Genomic DNA, 19,983 nt, shown 5'->3' on the forward strand with positions numbered 1-19,983 from the left:
CCGACATTGTCAACTTCTGGTGTTGTAATGGGGCAAACAAAGCCTTCTTGGGGCTTTCGGGGGTTTATTCTAATCTACAACGGTATATTCCAAGCAAATCACAAGTCTGAGGCCGCTAATGAAGAACTTTTCCTTAATCAAGATTGCCCTAAAAGCTTCAATAATACGTATCTCATCACTTCTACATCCCCACCCTCATACGACACTGTGGTAATCAAGAAGTGCGACACTGTCATTGGCGGGTAGCAGATTTTGCAGCCTTTCTACAGTACTGTGTATAGAGAGAGGTAGCGATATTATGGTATTTGCTATATGGTTTTGCTATATGGAATATATGTGTATCTTATATTGTTTATTAGGAGTTATTGGTAATACTTGGTAATTATTGGTAGTAATTTGTCTAACACTTCACAAGAGTAATTTTGAAATTATATCTGGCGTTGATAGATTTATAAATCAGTGTATTCTGAGAAACTTGTCTTCGCAGTTAATCTTGATTTGTTTGCCTGATACCAATTATTATAGTGATTGGTAGAAGTTTATAACAAATTATGATATCCTAGAAAAAGCGCCGTAATGAAAACCAAAATGCAAAATAATAAGCCAAACACTAGGTATCACTCTATCAGAGCGAAGAAGCTCGTTAAAAGAGAATTCTTTGACCAGTTAGGTGATTCTCCCTTTGGAACTACCTTGAATTTGGGGGTGGATCCAGAGTTCCATGAAGCCGCTATAGGTCACCATATGGCGCCTATTGGTGAATACACCGAACAAGACTTATTAGCCAATACCTTATACATCTTCCTTCTCCTTGTGTTTGGAACCGCTGTATTGGGTGCAATTTCATTCGGATTAAGAGAATACTACTTGTCTTTTAAGAATAAGGCCGACTCAGCAACAAGCGCCAGAATAAGAAAGATAAACTGGGAGCAGCCTATAACATCACCAAAGGAGCACAACTCGTCTGGCAATACCTCCAATGAAACGAAAGTTGAAGAAGCATCCAATAGCTACTTGAATAGAATCAACTGCGAAGCCGCCAGACCAACTGGAACAGAGCTTGTCCAAGATGGCTCTCAACAGAAACATAGGAACTTCCTTCAAAATGAACTACAGAGTGAATTGACCAAACCACTTACTTCTGGGTTCACCCATTTTACAGAGACGGACCGTAGCAGTAAGGCTGCAGATGTGTTTCTTCAAGGTTCACTCAAAGAGAGAAGTAAATCCTTGGAATCAGTATTGAAATTGGAGAATATTCAAATCTTCCACGATGAAATCAACTCTCCAGATTTCAACGATATCTTAATGGTTCCTTTCAAGAATACAGAAGACGAAGCCGTAGAATCCACCAAACAGTCCAAAGCTTCAAAACTCACTTACTCCTTTCAAGCTCTACACCAAATAAGAGAAGACTCAATGAAGGAATTTAAGCTTCTTGAAACTGCCAGAAAGCTGTCAATTAAGATGTCTGAGCTTCTACGGTTTACACTGGAAATACCACAAGTGGACTTTGACTCTGCTTGGCAGGCCAATAAGGCAATCAACGAAGCCAGATCAATCATTTCTAAAACAACCAATCCAGACGACGACGCCTCTACCAGAGCCGTGTATACCTTTCAGTTACTATCCATTGGAGCAACATACGATGTGTTTACCAACCCGAACTACTATCTTCCAGCATTTAACGATTTTATGGAATCTATTCTCGATACGGGAGAAGTCTTCGAAATCCTTGAGTACTGTCCTGGTTATTCACAGCTACTATTGATAGAAATGATACTAATTTACTGTTGGTCACATTGGAACTTCCGATCTATGGATACCACGACGATTGAAGAAAAGTTCAAGACATGGAAATTAATGGAGCCAGTGGTTCGGAGCAGAGACACCGTATTCCGTTACATTTGCAATCTAGAGTTGGGGGTCTCCACAAACCTAGGGATCAACGATCTGACCCAAATGGAAGCAGAGTTTCGGGTACAGGTATTTCTACGGGACTTCGTTAAGAAGTGCTACTGTCATGACTACATACAATTTATTCCCATGTTAGCCCAGGCAGTAGATCTTGCAGACCATCAGAAGGTCAAATTCCTCTTTTACGACGTGTTGTTGGTGTTGATACAGGAGCATTGCAACTGCTGCATGGGGGATTATCTTGTCGAAAACAACACGGACTTGAAGGCACTAGTCCAGCATGGGATCTGGCACAAGCACGAGGAGAAGCTAAATCGGAAAGCAAAAGCAATTTGCCAGTTCTTGCTAGACGAAGGTTACACGCAGATCGAGGCCTGGCGAGACGAGGTGGCAGGAGGAAAGATCTATGTTGCTTCTGCTACTATGCCTGCCAGCCCCACACTCCAGCAGCTGAGTGGAATGGTATATACCACTGCCCTCCAGAGGCCCGTGACACCTGGGGGTTTATGGAACCTTGGGTTTCTGACACAAGATACTCGAACAGCATCGCATGCACCGGGCAAGGGAAGCCGAAACCGTCCCGTTGGAGTGCAGCGAACTCCTAGCTTGCGCATGCCATTCCAAGGGTAAGGCTTGTTGCAGAACAACCGTTGGTGTTAGGAGGTACATGATAAAGTCCGTGATTAGCATAAAGCCTAAACCTCCCAAGGCTAGCGAAAATACACGACCCGTCCATATTATCCAGATCCCATATGATACATGCGAAACCATGAAAATGAACCACTGAATTAATGAAGCATGATACAGTACTGTACCCATACCCATACCCAGAGTCAGGCCCGGCAAGACCAAATACACCACCTCCACCAAAAAGAAACCCCAAAAATCCCAATTTGCCGAGTTCGTCTCGGCATTACTGTGCCAACACTTGTGCTTCTCCATGTGATGAGAAATGTTCCGGCATAGAGGTGACATGGATTAGAAGAACCGAGTATGTAATGGGGTTGATCCTGGATATGGGGAGAGAGGTTCCAGAGTGTGAAGAAGGCAGAGTGGGTAAAGTGGGAGGGTGGGTAAAGTGGGAGAGGGTAGTACAAGGAGAAATGTGTCCATAGAGGGAGGTGAGTAGTGGGGGGAGCTGGTTAGAGAGAGCTAGCCAGAAAGAGCTAGTCAGAGAGATTGTCAATACAATGATAAAGAAGTGGAACTGGCGAAACAACGATATGGTGAAACGGTGAAATAAAGAGTTCCGTTTCTGGAGCAGCGAAAAAATAGATTTTAACGAAGATTAGTAGGGAAAAAATGATCAGAATTGGAAAGTGGTGGTAGGTGGAAATAGATGATAGTGATGGTAGATAATGGTGGATTTAGTCAAGATAATGTTGAATAATAGTGGACAAAGAGGGCGAAAAGTAGCTCTTGGTGGTGTTTTTCATCAAGTGTATGTGTATATGTAATGCTCTTGATAGTATATCATGTTTCTTCTATACATAAAAGACCCACCACCAATACCAACAAACGGCTCCCTCCCCACTCTCACTTTATCATTTGCACCCAAAAAAAGTATTACTACTCTTTCAGAAAACCGTACACCATACACCATAGCACCATGACACACATATACTTTCCTCTCCCACAACTACACCTACATCTACATCTACACCTACATCTATACCCACACCTACACTTAAACACTCCCACCTCCCACATCACCTCCCACCTCCCACCTCTCCCTCTCCGTCCCCTACGCTCGGATACCCACCTGCTGGCTCGCACCCATTGCTCCGCGGTATGAAAAACACATGTAAAAATTCAGATATCATCCAAATGCACTTCTTTGTTCACAGTATGACAATTGCGGAGACGCCAGTGGTTTTGGGGCATTTGGGGTGAAGACTCAGCAGACAGCCCGAAAAAGCTATATAACTCACCGACATCCTTTCATACCAGTTGTCGGAGACAAAACCCCAGTGGCTTCGGTTGTTGTTCTTTATCTGCTATCTACCCATCTGCTGCCCCTACACTGGCTCATCGCTGATTGTTTGTTCGCAGCTACTGCTACTACTAGTATTACTACTACTACTGCTACCACTGGTACTAATACTCGCTGTTATTGTTGTACTGAAATAGTTGATCTTTCTGTAGCAACATTGAGCTCTCCCTTTGATAGACGTTATTTATAAAATCCGCCACTGAAAAATGTCCGGTCTTGAACTAGCAGCCGCTGGTATCTTCGGAGCACAGCTCTTGGATGCCAAATACCACATTAAGGAGGACGCCCAGCTTGTTAAGAGGGTGATTCAGGCGCTCCCATATTTGTACTGGTCCAAGAGAGGCTACGCTTCTTACTGGTACTATTTCGAGAAAACGGCGTTATCCAAGCCCAACAATAGGGCTATTGCGTTCCCTAGACCTAAGGAGAACCCTCCTACTCCAGCTACTGGTCCAGATGGTTTCAAGATCTACGACGACCAATTCGATCTCGAGGTCTACACCTACCAGGAATTATATGACATTGTTTTACGTCTTTCTTACATCTTGAAGTTTGACTACGGCGTCACCGCCGAGCAAACCATTGGTCTCGACTGTATGAACAAGCCATTGTTTATTTTCCTCTGGTTGGCCCTTTGGAATATCGGTGCTATTCCAGCTTTCCTCAACTTCAACACCAAGGACAAGCCTTTGATCCATTGTTTGAAGATCGCCAAGGTCTCTCAGGTGTTTATTGATCCAGACTGTGCCGACCCAATCAGAGAGACAGAAGATAAGATTAAGGAGGAATTGCCAAACGTTAAATTGCACTATATCAACGAAAGAGAGTTATTAAAAGTCTTATCCGAGAAGTCCAGACCAAAGCACAGAGCTGATGACTCCACCAGAAGACCAAATGACCAAGATTTCGACTGTTCTCTTTTGATCTACACTTCCGGTACTACTGGTTTACCAAAGGCCGGTATCATGTCATGGAGAAAGGCTTTTATGGCTGCTTATATCTTTGGCTACATTGTAAAAATTAAAGATAAGTCCAATGTCTTAACTGCCATGCCTTTGTACCATTCGACAGCCGCCATGTTGGGTGTTTGTCCTACATTGTTACTGGGTGGTACCGTGTCTCTTTCACAGAAATTCTCCGCCACTTCTTTCTGGACCCAAGCTAAGTTGACAGGTGCAACTCACATCCAGTACGTCGGAGAAGTCTGTCGTTACTTGTTGAACTCCAAGGCACACCCTGATCACAACAATCACAATGTCCGCATTGCCTACGGTAACGGTTTGCGTCCAGATATCTGGAGAGATTTTAAGAAACGTTTCCACATTGATGCCGTCGGAGAGTTTTACGCCTCCACTGAATCGCCAATTGCCACCACCAACTTCCAGACTGGTGATTTCGGTGTTGGTGCTGTTCGTAAATATGGTTCCATTATCAACTTCTTCTTGGGTTTCAACCAAGCCATTATTAAGATGGACCTGGAAGACGAGAACGAGATCTACAGAGATCCAAAGACTGGTTTCTGTGAAAGAGCTGGTCCTAACGAGCCAGGTGAGTTATTGATGAAGATCTTGAATGCCGAGAAGATAGAAGAGTCCTTCCAAGGTTACTACGGTAACAAGAATGCCACATCGTCCAAGATTCTTCGTGACGTTTTCTCCAAGGGTGACGCTTGGTTCAGAAGTGGTGACTTGTTAAAGATGGACCAAGATGGTTTGTACTACTTCGTGGACAGATTGGGAGACACTTTCCGTTGGAAGTCTGAGAATGTTTCTGCCACCGAGGTCGAGAACGAGTTAATGGGTTCTCACGTTCTCAAGCAGTCTGTTGTCGTTGGTGTAAAGGTACCACAACACGAAGGTAGAGCCTGTTTTGCAGTCTTGGACCCACTCGACCAGTACCTCGACAGATCCAAGCATGATGAACTCTTGGAAAAATTATACAAGCATGTCATTCATAGCTTGCCTAGGTATGCTGTTCCTCAATTCATCAAGATAAGTCGTGAAATCGAGGCATCGCACAACCACAAGGTCCCTAAGAACCAATTCAAGAACCAGAAGTTGCCAAAGGGAGAAAGCGGAACCGAACTCATTTACTGGTTGAATGGTGACAAGTACGAGGAGTTGACCGAGGAAGCCTGGGCCACGATCATGAGCGGAGATTCCAAGTTATAGACAGCTCGCTCATTAGCTACGGCTTCTGCCATTTGTTTAAGTTTATTTAGAAGTATACAATATATTTATCTGAGGGAACATCAATAATGTAGCAGTATACAGTAAAAGCTTTAAGATGAAAGTATTACGAGCAGACTAATGTAAGTCATCTTATGTTATTGCTCAAAGTATTTATTCTGTATTGAACACTCTTTGTAGAAAGAATATTTCACCAAAGTGAATAATTCAGGCCCTGTTGACATTGTAGCGATAGCTTGTGGCTGAAAAACCATGTGATCAACATCATGGTTTAGCTATAGAAGCAAATCTCTTTAGATCTAGAACTGATGTAGAACTTCACCAGCATTCATTCTCAACTTCTCCCTCATAAATATTACAATATCTTCAAAAGCATCTACAAATGACTTAACATTTTCGTATATTAACAATATCAAAATCGTACTTCAATTCTTCAATCTGTGTTTTCCACAAGTATTTACTGCTTGTCAGAGATGGCAGTAACACCTGGCAACTCCTTACCCTCTAACAACTCCAAGGAAGCACCACCACCGGTGGAGACGTGAGACAACTTGTCAACAACGCCGTACTTCTTGGCAACAGTAGCAGTGTCACCACCTCCAATGATAACGGTGTTACCGGCTTCAGCAGACTTGACGGCAGCATCCAACAAGGACTTGGTACCCTTGGAGAAGTTCTCGAATTCAAAGACACCTGGTGGACCGTTCCAGACAATGGTCTTGGCCTTGGCAACAGTGGCTGCGAATAATTCGTTGGACTTTGGACCAGCATCCAAACCCATCCAGTTGTCTGGAATACCCTCTGCGTCGGTGGCTACACCAGTGGCAGCGTCCTTGTCGAACTTGTCGGCAGTGACGAAATCAACTGGAAGGACAATCTCAACACCGTTCTTCTTAGCCTTGGCAACCAAGTTCTCGACATTGGCAGCACCGGCCTCGTCGAAAAGAGAGTCACCGATTGGCATCTTGTCCAAGACCTTCTTGAAGGTGAAAGCCATACCACCACCTACAATCAAGAGATCGACCTTGTCTAACAAATTGTCGATCAATTGGATCTTGTCAGAGACCTTAGCACCACCCAAGATGGCGAGGAATGGTCTGACTGGGTTCTCAAGGGCCTTAGCAAAGTATTCCAACTCCTTGGCCATGAGGAAACCGGCGGCTCTTTGAGGCAATTCCAAACCGACCATGGAAGAGTGAGCTCTGTGGGCAGTTCCGAAGGCGTCGTTGACGTAGACGTCGGCCAAAGCGGTCAATTGCTTTCTGAACTTGGCGACATCTTCCTTGGAAGCCTTGATCTTTTGACCATCCTTCTTTTGGGAACCTTCTTCCTCGATGTGGAAACGGAGGTTTTCCAATAAGAAGACCTGGCCGTTAGAGGCACCATTGACGGCAGCCTCAACCTCTGGACCAACACTATCGTTCAAGAAAGTGACCTTTTCGCCGAGCAACTTCTCCAATTCTTCGGCAACTGGGGCCAACGAGTACTTGTCATTTCTTTCACCGTTTGGTCTACCCAAGTGGGAAGCTAAGATCACGGCCTTTGGCTTGTGTTCCAACACGTACTTGATGGTAGGTAAGGCGGCGACAATACGCTGGTTGTTGGTGATGGTCTTTCCGTCCAATGGGACGTTGAAGTCGACTCTGATGAAGACACGCTTTCCAGCGACGTCGAGGTCCTTGACGGACAATTTGTTGGATAAAGACATAATGACTAGTGTTCGGGTGTTACGGTGAACGATGCGATGAGCTGTCAAGTGAAAAATTGGAATTGCGACTTACGATGGTCTTATATAGTGCTGGCAGGATGGGAGGAACCAACTGCTGGCACCACCAGGCGAACAAAGCAAAAGGGTAACGAACCACCACCACACGGTGGGAACTCCGAATGGACGGAAACTGGCAGTGAGAGCGAGTGTGAGCGAGTGTGAGAGTGTGTGTGAGAGTGTGTGTGTGAGGATGAGAGAGAGTGGAGAGAGAATGATCGGAAGGTACAGTGAGAGGAGAGACACGAGACAAGGGGAAGAGGGAATTAAGGTACCAGCGGAGTAACGGAGTAGGGAGGGAGAGTAGGGAGAATTGGGAGAGAAGGGAGAGAGACATACAGTAAAAGAGAGCAGGAACAGAGAGCAATAACAGAGAGACATTGCCACAGAAGTAGTGAGGGAGAGAGAGACATAGAGAGAGTTGCAGCTCTCCATCACAGAACTACCACTTCTACTACTGCCACTATCACCACTAACTTCCCTTACCACCGCTCACTTCTCTTACTACTACTACCACCCCCATTTTCAACGCTTGATCCTCTTCCAGAATCTTCTACTAACACCTCAAAGTAAGGAGACGGCAACACATTCGCCGACTCAACATCACGTATTGCCTCAGATGGTTCTTCCTAACATGTCGTGTCTGTTGCACAGAGCAAAACAGCAATATTCAATATCGGATCAAACGAAAGTAACCTGCTGTTGGGTGTGTGTTCGGTGATGTCTGGGCCGGGAAATCGTTCTCCGGAAAAGGCCTGTTGGTTGGGGTGTGGAATGAGGATCATGATCAGGTGAGGCATGGAGTGAAAGCGGTTGGGGGTGGGTTTGTGTTGTAGGAACACTCGGGGCAATCACCAGATGCAGATTTGGGATTTGGGTTTGGGTAAAAAAAATTGGGAGTAACGTAGTTATGCATCCGGTGGGATGGTTGCAAAGAGCCATTGAGGCCATGGGGGTAATACTGATGTAGTTATCTGGGTATTTCGTACACCATTTGAAGGTTAACCATTTCTTACCATTACCAGTGGTTAGACCGCCCGGAATGGACCAGCTCTCACGTGCAATGATAGTGAAATTTACAACCGCCGGAACCAACTGGCATAGAAGATCCGTGCCGCAATACTGTAACATGGAACTGCCGGTGGAGCGACTAATAAAACAACACCATGATTTTCAATTGCAATTAAAGGTGAAATTGGTTTCAGTTCCGAGAGGTCGCTATGGAGAATGAGACGAGCGAGGTTTAAAGACTTTTATTCTTCAGAATGAAAGCATTCTTATCTACGGACGTAATTACGTTTTTCGAAAAGTGGAGCGATCATGGATGGAACCATGGAGTGTAGTTTGCTATCTCCAAAGGAACTACAGAGAAACGATCATAACTATTTAACCTGTTTTCAAGTTTATTTTTCTTCCCCTCCTCTGACATTCTTCCTTCTACCCTATTAACACGAAGTACATAGATCATAGACCTCTGGACCTAGCTCATAGACAAACAGATCACAGGTGATCCATTCCAAAATGGAGGTACCATCCTGCACAATGGTCAATTTTCCACCCTCGACACCTCGGAACTAAATAGATATCTTGCATGTCTCATTTCTTAATTCTCATTCTCATTCTCGTGTCTCATTTGTATGTCGCGTTTATCAACTTTAATTACGTTTCCGCTCGGCATGTGGACTGGGTCAGGTGACAAATGTTAACGTTTACATGCTAATGTTTGACAAATGCAAACTTGAAAATGCTAACTTGGACAAGTGTTAACAGTGACAAATTCTAACATGAAAATGTTAACGTTAACTGCTAACTTGATTGACATCACCCTCCTCCCACTTCTCACATATCGCATTCCCTTCTCCCCACTCCCCACACTCTATGAGATTCTCTCCTGCGACATCCTCTCTCATCTATAGCTCCCAATCTTCTCTCCTTTCACTTCACTTCACTGTCGCACTCCTCCAAATGTCGCACGTGTCGCAGAACATTCTAGAATACAGGATCCAAATGGCCTCTCATTTTTTGCTGCTACTTTAACATTCCGTACATACGAAGAATGCTGTAAAAAGACCAATGATTGCTTTGTTTCTTTAGCAAAGTCGTTGAAACTTTTACTAGCATAAGCATAGATATCGCAGCAAAATGGATAAGTTACTACAATGGTCGATTGCCCAGCAGTCTGGAGACAAGGATGCCATCAAGAAAATCGGTCAGCCAGATCCTAAGATGCTCGATCAGCTCTTTGGAGGACCCGATGAGCCTACATTGATGAAACAGGCGATTCTCGTGGTCGAACACCCCGAAGCAACTCTTGAAAACAAGGAAATAGCGCTTGATAACTTCGAGATGCTCATAGAAAACTTGGATAATGCCAACAATATCCAGAATATGAAGCTCTGGCCTTCTATAATAAAACAGTTGGATTCAGATATACCAGAGTCATTACGAGTGCTCGCCGCTTCGATCATCGGCACAGCAGTTCAGAATAACCCAAATTCGCAAGAAGCATTCAACAAAACTAACGGTGTACAGCAATTGGTCAAGATTGCATCGGACCCTAAATCGTCTAAAGAGTTATTGTCAAAGTCGTTATATGCTCTTTCATCATTTTTGCGTAACAACGCTCTGGGATATGCTAATTTTGAAGAACTGGACGGTTGGAAGATCATCAGTTTGTCCCAGGAAGTTGGACACAAGATTCAAATGAGACAATTGTCCGTAGTCTCTGCTATATTATCTACTGGATTGAATCCTACCAAGCAAGAAAACATCCACAAGGCCAAACTTATAACTTATTTGGTCACCATATTGAAAAAGGATGGCCACGTTGGATGCATCGAGAAGTCTCTTAATATAATTTCTGCTTTGGCGACCGAGAAATTCGAGTTCCTGTCGACAGAAATAGCACAATTGTCCCAAGGTTTGGAGGAAATCGATTCATTGAAGGAGCAGTTACCAGAAGAGGATTTATTGGCTGCCAAGAAAGCATTCAAGTAGTACATGGCATGAACAGAGAGCGTAAGCTGTCTTATTACACATAACTTGCCCTTGACACATTGGAGTAGGTGCGCTGTTATGGTAAGTTTGAGTCCGCAGATAGGTATCGGTGATAGGCATATTTGATAAGTTGTATTGATGAATCCTACGTGAGTGGTTAACTGATAAAGTTAGCCGATTAAGGTGGATACGTGCATAGGCAGTAAGCATAGGTGTTATAGACAAATAATAATGCAAAGCGTAATATAATGATACATTGGCAACTCGCAGCTGTGACTGTTGCGATAGGAATTAAGCAATGCATAATAAGGAAATGAGCATTTATGAAAATAAAGACGAAATGGTATCTATTATTAGCGTACAACGTGTTTACGGTCCAATTGTGGAAAATTCTGCCTTTTCCACAATGAAAATAACTTCAAATCTGATCACCTAAATTTAGATGGGAGAATTGGTTAGTCACAAGACGCCATGTTTACGGTGGTTTTGGCTCTTAAGTTCCTGAACAGAATTTGAGAACTTAACAGCCACATTAGCCCAAGCCACTTGGCTGTCATTTGTCATGGTTTGACACAAAACTCTATTCTCTTGATTTGCAACGATATGCTCTTTGCAAGAGACCGCCTCACAGTAATATCTAAACTATACTGAAGGGTAAATATAAGATTATTAAATAATAATTAATATATATATATAGATACAATACTCAAATTACACTTGAAACGCATTTAACACCTGATACATATGGAACTTAGCTATTAGCACTCGTTGCATAATGAATGTAGATACACCTGCCCTTGCATGACGTAATCGGTAGCTCTTCTAATGTACGACGGCTTATATTTTACTCGCTAATATTAACCTATTATGATAAAGATTAGACCGATCCCGTTTTATACCGATCTCGTACTATAAGGATTGTATTAATAGCATTGTATACTTAAGTATTGCTGCGGTACGGGTCTTCATTTATTTCATTATATTTCGTTATTCATTAATTACTTCATCAGGGTCATTGGATAAAAATAACTTCATCATAGCACTCTCCGCCGATGGAGCAATGAGGTTTTTACCATTGATATCCCGAGACAATGCACCGTGAGCACTAAGGGCCCGATATAGGGAATGAAATGTTGGGTACTGTGAGTATAGTTTCTCCGACTTCGCTTCGGTGAGCAATTTAAACTGCCTGATTGCCTGGATGTAGGTTGACTTGACGTCATTTCCAGATTTAACAGTTCCAAGATTAGCCAAAGAGCTATTCCGCTCAAATTTATCATAAAGCGACGATGCAATGGTGTATGTAAAAGAGTATAACCACTCCACGGCCTCTGTACTAGTTCTCACATTAAATAAGTTCACCCCAAGCTCAACTTGAGCAGCAGTGAAGAGGCGTTCAGCTTCTTTTGCAGTCAATTCAATGGGAACAGCGCTAGTAGTCTTAGCGCGTTTGCTCTGTGCTCCATTCGTACTATTAAGTCTATCCAAGACCTTATTTTTATACTGCTGTTGTTCAGATTTCTTGATTTTATTCACAAACTGCTCGTAGCCTTCTACTATGACGAGAATCTTGTATTCTATGTTGGGATTATCAGCCTTTCTTAGGGCTATTGCTCTGGATATTTGATGGCTTAATGAGCTGTCTTGAATCTTCTGGATTAGACTCTCGGCATTGTAGTATAGGACAATGTTTTTCTCCTGGACTTGAATCTCTGGGCATGGGATGAAGAGGTCTCTATCTGAGTCATATTGTGCTTTGACTCTACGGTTCCAGCAAATAATGGGTAGATCACTAGTGAACTCAGTGACTTCGGATAGTGCTAATCTTTCATCTAAATACTCCGGCTTAAAGAGACTCTTCACTGCTGGGGACATTAAAATTACCATCTCCGAAAGTAACTCATCCTTTGTTCTCGTTACCCTGTTCGCTTCCTTCATTTCCTTCAGAATTGATGGCGCTGTTATTCTTTTAGCCGTCTTTACTTTTGGCAGCTTGGGTTCACGTCTGATTGATTTGGACGGTTGTACCGAAGTATTAGCTGAATTTTCTGTCATCCTGCTTTCTGGTATTGATTTGGTCTCATAAGACATTCTCATGCTACTTCTATAAGATGAACCTTCTTCTATGGTGTCTGTGGTTGCAATTAGTGGCCTACGCACGGGCGAGCGATTGGGTGAAGGGGTAGGAGAAGATTTCAAAGCCGTGTATGGTAATTTAGTAACTTTTATTGGTTCGTAGATCTCTTCTTCTAGGACACTGCTGTCTCCACTTTCAGATAACCAGTGAACCACGTCTAAAATTGACGTGTTGGTTTTAGATGTCTTTTTGGGCGTCAGTCTTGATTTCAATTGAATTGCTTTGGCTTGCAGAAAGGAAAAGGATGAACCTTCAATTGAGTCATTTTCTTCGCCAGCCTCATTCTCTTCATCAAGTACATTCTGGGTTGCATAGTCTGGCATTCCGGGTTTCTTTTCAGTTTCTTCCTCTAGCGTTTGTCTCAGGCTATCTCTTTCCTCATCTACGAACAAACGAGATACTGGAGACAGTAATAGGGCATTATGCACTGAAAAATTGACATTTCCTCGGGTTTGGCTACTTGATATGGCCATCCTACTTTGCAGAAGAGTTTTCCTCGAGCTTTGGCTCGGTGAAAGTATTGTTTCTCGTCGTATCTCCAGGTAATCAGACTCGGAGTTGCTATTGTTTGTTAGTACGTAGATCAAGAAATGAACCGCGTTAGTTCGTGAAAAATGCGTACATTTCAATTATTTCGCCCCTGCAAGGGGACGAATTCGAAACCTCCGACAAGTCTATGATCTCCAAGGGTTCCATGGAGTGATATTGAGCTCTAAGTTAGAGAATATGGGGTAAGAAGGAAGTGATGTGAAATATGTTGTGTTATGAAGTTCCGGTATATACTTTGATTTGGCGAATAGTCTGCAGGGGCTCTATATATCAAGTCACGTGAATATATTGAATTGAAATGTATGTTTGGATGGGGAAGATTTTGGGGGGAAATAACTAGATAGAGGGCATTAAATGTGATATTGTAGTTCCATTATATGGTCAGGTAAGCCAATTTTAGTAGTTTAAACAAAGTTGTATACCCGTTAAAATCACTGATATAAGGGTACGGCATATAACCCTCGTTGAAATCGAATGTAAACAGCGTTAAAATAGAGGTCGTGTCCTTTGTCCGATAATCCAATTACTGCAAAACGCCCATGAGAGAGAGTGTTAGAGGGAGAATGTAAAAGTGAGAGAAACACTACAACCGGTTAGTGGAAGGTATAGAATTGCTTCAAGGCAATTTCCTTTCTTGTAATTACCAATAATTCCAACTTTATACTACATTTTAATAATTATATTTAAAAACCAAAATTTTGCATCTTTTGGAAAATACATAATTTTAGGTTCATTTATATTCAATTTAACGAGTTCCTCTATATATTAGATAAAAATATTGTATATCCATATAGATATAGATAATGGATATTTCTTTTTTTTGTAAAATTGTCTTTCCACTCACCACAACCACCACCGCTACCACCACGTCTCTCCCATCCCATCTCCTCAGATACCCCCCTCTCACACTTAGACCACCCTTTACTTTCCTCAATTGTAGGGTCCTGCCTTCTTCTCCTTAACTATGCTATGCGTTCCTATACACACAACACTCGCATTTCACCTGCCACTACATGCATTCTCCCTCAAACAAGCGAAATCAAACATTCCAAAAGAGAAGTTTATGATTTTGACAACCAAACAGTTTCATTTGAACAGACGGTTTAAGGTGGATAATTGTGGGCTTGGAAAGCACAGGTTGATATCGAGATTATAACAGAAAGTAGAGATGGTCAATAGGCGACTTTCGTTTAATATGCCGCCGGGCGGCGCGCAATCGCGGCGTGCTATCGACGAGTCTATATTCGAGCTCAAAGAAGTTCAGAACACGCTCAAGTACGACTGGCCACAATTCTTACAGGACGACGCCAATCCAATCGAAACAGCAGTTTCGCTCTTGGACGATACCTCCGTGGGTCTTGCTCACAGATATCCTGAGTTCGAACACGTAATGAAAAGCACAGAAACCGCGCTTCGTCATGTAGTCAACGAACACCATGAGTTGTTCAATAACAGTATTGGTTCGTACCATTTGCTTCTTTCGACACTCCAGGATTCCCAGAACGACTCCACCGCAATTAAGGAAATGTTGGAATTCACCACCAAGGAGACAAACGATAGGTCTGATGTTTTGAACGATTTGAGTCACTCTTCTGCCAGATACTCTGAAATGATTGAAGTTCTTGATGCTATTTCGGAAGTGACCGCAATTCCCGATAAAATTGACCAACTTGTAATTGATAAGAAAATGCACGAGGTCTATGATGTTATCTCAAACGGTTACAAAGTAGCCGAAAAGTACAACTTATGGTCTCTTTCAGCCATGTCCAGCATGCAGAATTACCTCGAGATCCAGTCCAATAATCTTTTCGATATGATAGTCGATGAACTCCAGAATGAGATATATCAGAAGGGTAGCACCAGCAGAACCACGGAAACTGATAAGAGTAGTATTGGAGCATTCAACCTTTCGTGGCAAGCATTGGCAGACTCAAACAACCCAAAACTTGCTTCCTTCAAGACGTTAATTGCAGAGCTGCATAACTTAGAACAGTACATATATAACCTGGCCAACTTAGATATAACAGACATTGTTGATGTACTCTGCGAACCAGTGGAGTTGTTTATCAACAAGCAATTACCCAAAGTGCACTCACATTTCTCGGGTAATGAAGGTGGTGTAAACTATTCTATTCTCCTTGATTCCACACTGAATGCTTCGGCAGCATCTTTTCACTACATATACATGCTCTTGCATACTGCCGCAAGACTCAGTCGGTTACACCAGGTGGTGGAAATTTTAGTTAACTCAAATCAGCTGGAGCTTCACGGAATGATCAGCAGAGCTACAGAAACAGTTAAGCTGAGAAACGGATTAGCTTTAGCGAAGTTGGCTAAACTCCAGAATTACGACCAAAGAACGATAGCAGATGTTGTAGGTAACAGTAACTTCAGCGATTCAGCAGTTGTTGTTCTCCAAGACTTGTTTGGTTCTATTTTCATCCAAACTTTGGCAGTTTTACAGCGTCACAAGGTTGTTAGTGAGATTGTAAATCTCATAGAGCAGGGCCAAACTATCTCAGGACCAACCAAAGGAGTTACCACCAGTGCAGCTGCACACCTCGAGAACAGTAACTCATACAAGTTAGTAACTGTGTGGAATATTATGAAGAAAGAATTACAACTGATAATGGTTAATTATATCAATGACGACAGTCACGTTAAAGCAGATGCCAACAATGAAGTGCTTAAGGGTAAGAACAAAAGTAAAATCTATGACACGTTAAGTAAAAAGGATGCATTCCATTTTGTGGATGTATCATACAAGAAGTCAACCACTGCAAATCCGGATTTGCAGACAATTCTACAAGATATGTTCCCTGGATTTGTGATTAATGAGACTGAAAACAGTAAGAGCGGCTTGATTGATTCTTCGTCGCCTTACATTCAAAATGAAAACTTCAATGCCATGGTTGAAGTACTAGTGCCAAGGAACCTGTACAATATGCGTATAATCTTAGAATTCTTGTTGATATTTGTGGAAGGATCGCAGCGTCTTTTGAACAACTTTGGACATAGTAACACACCTACCAATCAGCTTGCACTTCAATTCTTTGATGACTTTATGAAAATTTCATTTTTGGCTCATGTGAGGGAAAGTTTGGATCTTCTGTTTACAGAATACATCGGAGGAGCATTTATCCACGCAGAACACGATAAGGGTGGTATTGCTCATGTAGCAGGACTTAAATTGGATCTTATTTCGCTCACACGTAATGCAGATGTTGCTCTTATCACCAATAATGCAACGGACAGCGGCTTCACTGTCATTTACGAGAATGCACTTAACTTTAAGAAGCTTTTACTCAATGTGTGTTCAGTATTGAATACTTCGCTCACATACAGACCAGAATTCAGCGATACTGTCCTTCATTTTGTGGAAAGTTTTGCAGGTGTTTATTCCCACTTCTACCAAGAGTTGTTGTCTACTGGAAGTTTCCAAAATAGTGCGTACAATTCTACGATTGACTCCTCTAACAAGCCAATATCGCAGATAAGCCGTTGGATGAGGATTCCTGCTTTGATTCAATTAAGTACCCAAATCTTGGGAAGCACTGACACAAAGACTGTTACTGCCTTAACAGCAAAGGAGAGTCAAATTATGGTTCAAGCTGGAGAGGCTCCTACAAAGGCATTTGAGATATCGAAGGACGATTTATTAGATGTAGATTCGTTCAACCAAGTATGTTATCTCTTATTGACGACATCGTGGATTTTGACTTGGTTGCCTTTGGTTCAGAAAGAGTCGAACTACGATGTCCTCGACGACGACAGTGATGCTATCAAACTCTCGGTGGTAGATAGATTGCGTTACAACTGGTCATTTTTGGAAAATGGCCGTAATGCTATTAACGTGAATGCTGGAAATACAGACATAAGTCAACAAAACATCTATTTGGCTTTGAGCCTGGACAAGATAGAACGTTTCGGTGAGATGATTCTGAACTTCGAGTCCATCAGAGATAATACCTTGCTCGCTTTAAGATATGACTTGCGTTGCAAGGCTATTTATTACATAGGAAGATCCTTCAAGGAGTCTGATTGGATGCCAACTACCGAGCCGGGAGATGCCGATGCGCCAATAGGTATGCTCAATAAGGAAGTATTCTCGATTGATGCTAAAGTTAGTAAAATGTTATCGCCCCTGGAACGTGAGGGCATTTTTGTGGGCTTACCAGCATTTTTGAATCAACTACTTATCCAGGGTTCCACACTTGTGCACAAGATGAACAGCAACGGTATCAAGAGGATTCTCTTGAACATCTTCACGTTGCAGCAGATGTTACGTAACTTATCCAAGAACCCAGAAACAGTTGATTTCACCAGATCCTCGGTATACTTCGAACTTTTCACTATGAATGAATTTAACCTCTTGAACTATGTCAAAACCAATGAACAGAAGTATTCTTTAGGTGAGCTCAACAATATGGCCCGCTTAATATACAGTGAAAAGTTGGCGGATGGAAATGGAACTCAGTTCAACAAAACGAAGCAGAGTGATTTGTTGAAGAAGATAGCCGAGTTAGTGAAGTAAAGGAGTGCTATTGAGAGTGAGTGTATATTACATAGATTGTGGATGGAATGACAAGGAGCGTACTTAGATACCAATAGTATTGAATAATACATGTATTATTGTTTACGCTGCGATGAAGTAGTAAAATGGTGAATATATTATTGTATTATCTAAAGAAGAAGTGAAATGGAGCCACTATGCTTTTCGGAGAGAGCGTTCTGCTCGATATGTATATGTGCTTATGCTATTTTATGACTAACAATGCTGGCCAAATGGGTTGAGAGGTTTGAGGTTCATTCTGTCAGACAATCTCTCGAAGAAGAATCTACCAACACCAGAACCTATCACCACAGCGAAGAAGTATGTCAATGTGTATGTCATGGCTACCAACATGAGGGAGTAACCAAACAAATCGGGGACTATACATAAGATCAATCTGATTATGTCTCTGAATACACGAGAAGCCAAGGGAAGTTGGTTCGTTCTTTCCTGACGATGATCTCCTTCTATAGGTTGAACAGAACGTACGCCAGAGGTGGTAGAGTCGGCCTTTCCGATGCTGGCATCAGATTCTTCCTCTCCTCCACAGCATGCATGTGCATCAGCTTGTGGAGCTTGGCTGTGGATGCTTTTGATGGCAGAAATTCCAGTTTCGCCTGGGTGGCATTCGACGTATACTGGGTTCTTCCATACCACTTGTTCCAAGTAGTTTCTGACGAACTCCAAGCCTCTATTTAAGAAGGCGATGAAGAATAGAAGTAAGAAGATACCGAAAGCTTGAGCCTTTGTGGAAGCAGACAACAGCTTGAATAAGACGGGATAGTTCTTGAATTGGGTGGTGAAGTACATGTGCATGGGAGCCATATCCATGTCCATATCCAGGTGGTCGTGGGAGGCCATACCAGTTGACATTGACATCATGCCCAGCATGGTTGCAGAGGCCATTTCGGTGGCTGCATCGGTGGCCATGGTCATTGCCATGCCGTGACGTTTAGCGAAGTCCATTTTTGTTTATTATTGGTTGTATATATTGAACTTGGTGAAGTGAAAAATTCCAAAGCGAGTGAAAAGTTTGGGGATTGGAGCTACGAACCGGATTGTTTATAGTATTGTAGGAGATGAAGGACAGATATTGATGATGTAAGATTCACTGATTGCAAAAAAGAGATTCTATTTCTTCTTTATAGCGACTGTCAATGAATAGATATAGATATGTATATGTATATATATCTGAAAATGAATATCTTCTATACTATATACAACTAGCCAAATTAAACATTCATACAGATTTATATAACATTATATATATTAACTACGTCCCCTCGCTTCTTCCACTGATCAAACAGATAATTTGCTCATTCTACCCACTAAAACAAAGAGTCCAAGAAATCATACAATATTACAATACAAGCGTTAACTATGAGCAAATAAAGAAGACGTAAATAGAGAAATCAGACAGGAAGAAACACAGCGTGGAGCATATGCGACACAGGAAAGATGAGAGATGCGCAAATTATCATTACCCAATTAGGGTATAGAATGCGACTCCGGACGGTGGAGTGATAAATGGGAGTGTTATTAACAGTGATAGGCGAGAGAGTGAGAGTGAGAGAGTGAGTGTGTGTGTGTGAGAGAGACAGAGGGTTGCAAAAAAAAAAAAGAAAAAAGTAAGTCAATGGATGCGATTTGGAGATAGTTACTATGTGTGTGTGTGTGCGTGTGTGTGTGTGTAAAGTGTATATATGTATATATGTATATGTACATATGGGTTATGCTTAGATGTATAGATGTCTATAGGTGTATATGTATATACGAATATATGTATATTGTTGGATTTTCTAACTATCTTATGTACTTTGATATTTACTTCTATATTTCTCTTCCATCATATAGATTGACTTGTATATTGACTTGTATGAATAT

The 19,983-nt window shown here is 42.2% G+C and overlaps 7 protein-coding genes across 7 annotated transcripts; 4 read left to right on the plus strand and 3 right to left on the minus strand. All coding sequences in view use genetic code 12, as the record gives it.

The window, feature by feature from the left end:
- Positions 1 to 558: 558 nt before the first annotated feature.
- Positions 559 to 2,966, plus strand: RJT20DRAFT_126265 (uncharacterized protein). Its single transcript, XM_064916714.1, has one exon. It carries the CDS (start codon positions 577 to 579, stop codon positions 2,545 to 2,547), a length of 1,971 nt encoding a protein of 656 aa, XP_064776343.1. The 5' UTR covers positions 559 to 576; the 3' UTR covers positions 2,548 to 2,966.
- Positions 2,967 to 3,763: 797 nt separating this feature from the next.
- FAT1 (long-chain fatty acid transporter) lies at positions 3,764 to 6,477 on the plus strand. Its single transcript, XM_064916715.1, has one exon. The coding sequence runs from the start codon at positions 4,117 to 4,119 to the stop codon at positions 6,079 to 6,081; it is 1,965 nt and encodes a 654-aa protein (XP_064776344.1). The 5' UTR covers positions 3,764 to 4,116; the 3' UTR covers positions 6,082 to 6,477.
- On the minus strand, positions 6,478 to 7,897 carry PGK1 (phosphoglycerate kinase). Its single transcript, XM_064916716.1, has one exon. The coding sequence runs from the start codon at positions 7,805 to 7,807 to the stop codon at positions 6,557 to 6,559; it is 1,251 nt and encodes a 416-aa protein (XP_064776345.1). The 5' UTR covers positions 7,808 to 7,897; the 3' UTR covers positions 6,478 to 6,556.
- A 2,109-nt stretch (positions 7,898 to 10,006) lies between these two features.
- Positions 10,007 to 10,861, plus strand: RJT20DRAFT_133719 (uncharacterized protein; the record flags this gene model as incomplete). Its single annotated transcript, XM_064918242.1, has 1 exon — positions 10,007 to 10,861. One exon carries the CDS (start codon positions 10,007 to 10,009, stop codon positions 10,859 to 10,861), a length of 855 nt encoding a protein of 284 aa, XP_064776346.1.
- Positions 10,862 to 11,566: 705 nt separating this feature from the next.
- On the minus strand, positions 11,567 to 13,882 carry RJT20DRAFT_153988 (uncharacterized protein). Its single transcript, XM_064919089.1, has one exon. It carries the CDS (start codon positions 13,469 to 13,471, stop codon positions 11,849 to 11,851), a length of 1,623 nt encoding a protein of 540 aa, XP_064776347.1. The 5' UTR covers positions 13,472 to 13,882; the 3' UTR covers positions 11,567 to 11,848.
- A 392-nt stretch (positions 13,883 to 14,274) lies between these two features.
- Positions 14,275 to 18,198, plus strand: SEC8 (exocyst subunit). The gene has a single exon (XM_064916717.1). It carries the CDS (start codon positions 14,716 to 14,718, stop codon positions 18,079 to 18,081), a length of 3,366 nt encoding a protein of 1,121 aa, XP_064776348.1. The 5' UTR covers positions 14,275 to 14,715; the 3' UTR covers positions 18,082 to 18,198.
- CTR1 (high-affinity Cu transporter) lies at positions 18,199 to 19,425 on the minus strand. The gene has a single exon (XM_064916718.1). The coding sequence runs from the start codon at positions 19,063 to 19,065 to the stop codon at positions 18,316 to 18,318; it is 750 nt and encodes a 249-aa protein (XP_064776349.1). The 5' UTR covers positions 19,066 to 19,425; the 3' UTR covers positions 18,199 to 18,315.
- Positions 19,426 to 19,983: the final 558 nt, after the last annotated feature.

This window comes from Scheffersomyces xylosifermentans (assembly GCF_036884685.1).
Source record: "Scheffersomyces xylosifermentans strain CBS 12540 chromosome Unknown RJT20scaffold_2, whole genome shotgun sequence".
NCBI classification, from domain to species: Eukaryota; Fungi; Ascomycota; class Pichiomycetes; order Serinales; family Debaryomycetaceae; genus Scheffersomyces; species Scheffersomyces xylosifermentans.